At 35.2% G+C, this 6,514-nt stretch overlaps 1 protein-coding gene across 2 annotated transcripts; it reads left to right on the top strand.

Annotated features, from left to right (window-relative positions):
* Positions 1,735–5,443, top strand: LOC109721105 (basic blue protein-like). 2 transcript variants are annotated; one of them, XM_020248523.1, is made up of 2 exons: positions 1,735–1,997; positions 5,021–5,443. In XM_020248523.1, the coding sequence occupies exons 1-2, from the start codon at positions 1,805–1,807 to the stop codon at positions 5,218–5,220; spliced, it is 393 nt and encodes a 130-aa protein (XP_020104112.1). In that variant the 5' UTR covers positions 1,735–1,804; the 3' UTR covers positions 5,221–5,443. The 2 variants fall into 2 exon arrangements, with proteins under 2 accessions (XP_020104112.1, XP_020104111.1); XM_020248522.1 differs by lacking the exon at positions 1,735–1,997 and adding an exon at positions 2,914–3,179.

Raw genomic sequence — 6,514 nt, 5'->3', positions numbered from 1 at the left:
AGATACAAATAAAGAGAAAAGTTTAAAGTTTAAAAAATAGAAGTAAAATAAAAAAGAGTTTAAAAAAAAGTTTGGCAGGAAATAAATATGAAAAGTTGAATTTTATAAGAATATATTCACTATTCGATAAGTTTACAGAAAGTTATATAAAAATTAACTTTATATTGGGTTAATATGTTATATGCAGTAAGTCTTTTATTTAATATTACGTCTAACTAAAGTAAAATAATTTTCAAAAAGTTCAGGGATCAAAATGAACTTTTAAAGAAGTTTAGGGACTAGTACTATAATTTTATTAAATTAGAATGGTGGAAAAAAAGTGTTCATAATGGTCCTCTCTAGTCAAAAATAATGGCTCTTTGTGGGTAGTTGGCCAGTTTCATTTATATCTATTACTTTTCAAACCGACAAGCTTAAATATAGGTCCCTAACTTTTCAGATAATATGAGAAAACTCCTTAAACTTTTATTCCTTTATTAGTGCCATTAATTTCCTTATTTAAATTTGATACTAATCTGAAGTGCATTAAATTAAGGGATAAAGTATTTTACACGAGCGAGAAAACGAAAATGGCAATAAAATTTAAATGGATGATTATAAAAATGTTACACAAGGATTTTATTTATAAAATAAGAAATCCAAAATCCAAAAATTTATATGAGAAGAAAAATTATCAGAAGATTTTTAAAAGGCTAAATTGCACTTTCGGTTCTCAAACTTTCGTGACACTTTGGGGCCCTCCGATTTTAATTTATTCTGGTTTTTGGTTCAAATTTTTTAAATTATTGTAATTAAGCCGTATTGTTTAATTTAACTGATTGAGTAGCGATGTGACAGTATTGTAATAGATAACACGACAGGTTATTAAAATGCCATATCGCTGCAACTTCAATAATACATTAGTATCAGTCGATTAAATTAAGTTGCCGGATTTAATTGCAACAGTTTAGAAAGCTTGAGCAAGACAAATTATAATGAATTAAAGTTTACCGCGCTAGCGTCACGCTTTTTAAAGCTTGATGAGTAAAAATGGAATTGATCGAGCCGTGATGTGATAGTATTGTAATATATAACATGACAGCTATTAAAATGTCAAATCATCACAACTTAAATGAAATATCAGTATTCGCGGATTAAATTAAGTTGCCGAACTTAATTGTAACAGTTTAAAAAATTTGAGCAAAAAACTACAATAAAAAAATTAAAGTTTACCGACCGAAGTGTCGCGCATTTTAAAGCTTGACGCGGAAAAGTAGAATTTACTCCTTGCTTATAATTATTTAAAGAGTTAGGGACCTGTGTGATATATTATATATATATATATATAAAATTGAGCTCCTATACTTTTAAAAGTATCAAGTTATTAGTACTTATAAGTTTTCAGCCTTTGGATTAAGGGATGTTAAGGAATGTGCAGTTAGGATGATGTGGGTCCCTACGGTTGTTTTCCGCTCTTGGATTAAGGGATGTACAGTTAGAATGATGTGGTCCCCTACGGTTGAGTGGGTAGTTGGTTGAATAGCATAATCTAATGGTTGAAAATGATTAAAGACGTAGATCTAACGGTAAAAAACTTACAAGTACCAAGTGCTTGGTACTTTTACAAACACCATAGCCGGATTCTATATGCTTGCCAATTTGTGGGGGACCCACCATGCATGCACACACTCCACTATGATCCCTCTATAAAACCCACCATTCTCTTCCTAGCCCAACACAATCCTTTGGGGTCATTTTCTCTCTCTATATCTGTGTTTGGTGTTTAATTAGCTAGAGAGATCTAGAGAGAGAAAAAGAGGGGGGGATGGCTCAGGGAAGGGGCAGTGCTGAGAACAGAGCAGCAGTTAGGCTTGGCCTGGCAGTGCTTCTGTGCTTCATCCTCATCCAAGGCGAGGTCGCGGAGGCGGCCGTCTACACCGTCGGCGACCGCAGCGGCTGGACCTTCAACGTGGCCGGCTGGGTCAGGGGCAAGCGCTTCAGGGCTGGCGACGTGCTCGGTAAGTGTCTGTTCGGCCCCACTTTTTTTTTTATTTTCATAGAAAAAAAAACATCAAATATCATCCTATATATAGTTTCGCGTTTTCTCACCTTAATATCACGTGTTTAAAATGCATCACTTTCATAATCCGTGATTTTATTTTTCTCTTTTTATTATCATCTCCGTTAATTTTTTTATTAAATTAATCGGTGATAAAATTAAAGCCAGAAGGTACTAAAGTGAAAATTCGATAAACTACAGAATACTAAAGTGAATATTCGATGAACTACAGATAAGGTAAATGAAATTTTTTACATATGATTTAGCAAAGAGTTAACGGAGGCGCTCACAAAAAAAGAAAAACGAAACCACAGGACATTACAAAAGCGCTTTAAACCACGTTGTATTAAAGTGAGAAAGCGTGAAACCACATAGGTGATATTTAAAGTTTATCCTTTTCATAAACTTTGCACTTCGAAAAGTAGTAGAAGGACGTTCGGCAAATATAGAAAGTGCATGGAAATGATGACCTAGCTTCAATCTGCGTGCTTGTTTTTTTTTAACATGATCTATTTATATAGTATTTTTACGGACATAAGTTTTAATCTGGCTAATGCGAATGGAGTTTTTACTATAATATTATTAGAGCAGAGCTATTTAAAGAAACATTATCTAATTTTTTTTTATTTCTTATGAAATTTTTTAAAAAACTATGTACTACTTAGAAGCTGGTAGAAGCTTGATTTTTTTTTTTTTTTTTTTTGGTTCGTAAAGCTTTACTCTGTTTTGCACACAACACTCCACTAAAGAAGCACTANATATATATATATGCTTGCTTGCCAATTTGTGGGGGACCCACCATGCATGCACACACTCCACTATGATCCCTCTATAAAACCCACCATTCTCTTCCTAGCCCAACACAATCCTTTGGGCTCATTTTCTCTCTCTATATCTGTGTTTGGTGTTTAATTAGCTAGAGAGATCTAGAGAGAGAAAGAGAGGGGGATGGCTCAGGGAAGGGGCAGTGCTGAGAACAGAGCAGCAGTTAGGCTTGGCCTGGCAGTGCTTCTGTGCTTCATCCTCATCCAAGGCGAGGTCGCGGAGGCGGCCGTCTACACCGTCGGCGACCGCAGCGGCTGGACCTTCAACATGGCCGGCTGGGTCAGGGGCAAGCGCTTCAGGGCTGGCGACGTGCTCGGTAAGTGTCTGTTCGGCCCCACTTCTTTTTTTTTCATAAAAAAAAAATTTCAAATACCATTTCTGTGGTTTCGCGCTCTCTCACTTTAATATCACATAGTTTAAATTGTATCACTTTTATATCCTGTGATTTTATTTTTTTCTTTTCGTTATCCCCTCCGTTAATTTTTTCGTTAAATTCATCGGTGATAAAATTAAAGCCAAAAGGTACTAAAGTGAAAATTCGATAAATCACAGAATACTAAAGTGAATGTTTGATGAACTACAAATGTTTGATGAACTACAGATGAGGTATATGAAATTTTTTACATAGGATTTAGCAAAGAGTTAACGGAGGCGCTCACAAAAAAAGAAAAACGAAACCACAGGACATTACAAAAGCGCTTTAAACCACGTTGTATTAAAGTGAGAAAGCGTGAAATGACAGAGGTGATATTTAAAGTTTACTCTTTTCATAAGCTTTGCACTTCGAAAAGTAATAGATTGACGTTCGGCAAATATAAAAAGTGCATGTGTCGCACTATGCTGGCAAGTAGAAATGATGACCTATCTTCAATCTGCGTGCTTGTTTTTTTTTTAACATGATCTATTTATATAGCACTTTTACGGACATAAGTTTTAATCTGTCTAGTGCGAATGGAGTTTTTACTATAATATTATTAGAGCAGAGCTATTTAAAGAAACATTATTTATTTTTTTTTTTATTTCTTATGAAATTATTTTTAGAAACTATGTACTACTTAGAAGCTGGTAAGCGCTTGATTTTTTTTTTCTTTTTTTTTTTTTTTCTTTTTTTTTTTGGTTCGTAAAGCTTTACTCTGTTTTGCACACAACACTCCACTAAAGAAGCACTAACCAAAAAAAATAAAAAAAAGGGTATTATTTATTTTCTATTAGAATTAAGTAATTTTATCGAAAAATTAGAGATTAATGACATTAATGGCTTTTTATCAAATAAAATCACGGCCAATTAATAATTAGTAACTAAAAAAATAAATAAATTTGAAAAAAAAAAATTGGTGAAAGATAGAGCATGTTTAGTTCCATGTAAAACAGATCAAAAGCTAGTTTTTTTCGCAAAACTCTTTTACAGATTCTCTGATTAGCAAACAAAGATAAAAATAGTTTTACAGATTCTCTGATTAGCAAACAAAGATAAAAATAATCTAAAGTTGAAAGGGTCTCAATCAAAAAAATAAAAAAAAAAGAAAGTGGAGAGGGCTATTTCAGAATAGCCTATGCTTAAAGGTGTCTCCATACATATTAACTTAAAAAAAAAAAAAAAAAAAAAAAAAAAATCCATCCAAATGGTACAACTGGCCCTGCTTTTTACTGACACAGCGTCAGAAGCCGACCAAACATTGCGTAAGCATAGAGACGTTAACGGGTCGGATTCAGGCGAGGTTTTAACAACTACGGACTCCAACTCGAAAACCAAATTTTTATTTAAATTCTACGAATTTTAAAAATACATATCTAAAATCGAACCTAATTAAAAACCCGGAATAATTGTTTTTTTTAACATATTTCAAAACATATTATATTAAAATCTAAAATTTAAAGATATAAATTCAAATATACTATTAAATATTTTTATATATATATTATACAATATAAAAACAGTTCGGATTCGGATCGAATACAGATAAAATTTGTATTTTACACTAGATTCGAAACCATCTCTGTTCAGTATCGGATAAATTAACCCGCCGTGTCCGGATTTGAGAACATATAATATTTCAGATATCTGTACCCATGCACCGACACCCAACCTAAATAGTACTTCGTACTCATGCTGAATATTTTGGCTGTGCTCATGGTTTGTATATATATATACTGCAGTTTTCAAGTACAGCCCGTCGGCGCATAACGTCGTGGCCGTCAACGCGGCCGGCTACAACAGCTGCAAGGCGCCGAGGGGGTCGAGGACGTACACGTCGGGCAACGACCGCATCACGCTCGCCCGCGGCCGCAACTACTTCATCTGCACCTTCCCCGGCCACTGCCAGTCCGGTATGAAGATCGCGGCCATCGCCGCCTGATCGGACAACTCCGAAAGAGATCCGAGAGAGAGAGAGAGAGAGAGAGAGAGATATGCAGAGAGAGTTAAAATTTCAAAGGACCTAGTTTTACATATATGTTGTATCGTTTAGTGAGATACTAAATAAGGTTTTGTGAGTGGCTTTGTGAAACTTTGTTTCTACATAGTGTTTTGCTCATGATATACCGTAAAAATTAATAAATCACCGTTTGTAGTCTAAGTAATTGCTGTTTTCTTATGCTCTTTTTCTTTTTTTTTAATTTTGAGGAAAGGGTAGTCCGCTATTAGCTTCATTCATTATAAGGATGAATTAAGCGATAGGGGTGAGGCAGCATAGGCCTCGTAGAGGGTGCGCGAAAAAAAAAAAAAAAAAAACCTACTACTGATTATAGCTGTGCAGATTTGCTGAAAATAACTGCGCCCAAAGGACCGTCGACTATTTAATCTTGTAGGCTACTAGGTGTGGGTTCGGCTGGATATTTCTAAAATCGCACCATTCCTGATATCCCACAATTCCCACCAACAGGGTACTAGGCCAAGTAGCTTAGCCCGTTCCTGATATCCCACGATACCCACCAACAGAGTACTAGGCCGAGTAGCTTAGTACTCTTAGACTGCGATCCATCCCTAGCTATCCATCTATCCCAGGCGAAGTTGATGTCATCACCAAAATCTTCAGACCAGAGACTCTCCAATGACATCACCATTAGAAATCTAGAAAAGACGCAAATAGTGAACAGGTGATCACTTGTTTAATTTCTTATATCTTGCTTATTATAAGTAGGATAGATAATCGATCGCGGTCAAGTGCGAATGTGTAAATGGGCTGGGTTAGGGCCGTGTCGGGACGGGTCGGATTACGCCAGACCCAATCCGTCAAATCGATCTATCGTCGGGCCGAGTCTGGGTAGGTTAAGAATTAGTTTTAAAATTGTGGCCCTAACTCCACCCCACAGGGGAAAAGAAGATTCACTTCTGAGTCCAACGGGCCAAAGTATGACCCCATATATGCTTCTTATATTCAGAGTTCATCCATTATTGGCCCGATCAGCCAACCAGACTCATATGTCTTTAATTGTAATGTTCTATTTTTCAGAAGGTCATTCATTCTAGAACTATTCTAGTCTCAACACGTTTAATTTTTTTAATTTCTTGAATCTAGTTACCGCCTAAAATATTATAGTCGGATTAAGAGATTTAGCCTTATAATATATGGGTGATCTTTTTGGAAAATGAGGCGTCACATTAGTTGAACCTATATTTTATATTTATGATCAAGAAATAATAATAATAAT

Source organism: Ananas comosus, linkage group 15 (genome assembly GCF_001540865.1).
Source record: "Ananas comosus cultivar F153 linkage group 15, ASM154086v1, whole genome shotgun sequence".
Classification (NCBI taxonomy): domain Eukaryota; kingdom Viridiplantae; phylum Streptophyta; class Magnoliopsida; order Poales; family Bromeliaceae; genus Ananas; species Ananas comosus.
The sequence above is the reverse complement of the archived record's forward strand: the minus strand, read 5'-3'. Positions and strand labels throughout refer to the sequence as shown.

Bases quoted from the DNA above. Each gene is read 5' to 3' on its own strand.
- LOC109721105 (XM_020248523.1), top strand. From the start codon at position 1,805: ATGGCTCAGGGAAGGGGCAGTGCTGAGAACAGAGCAGCAGTTAGGCTT. The intron at 1,998-5,020 runs GTAAGTGTCTGT...TATATACTGCAG, and splicing joins CAGGGCTGGCGACGTGCTCG to TTTTCAAGTACAGCCCGTCG.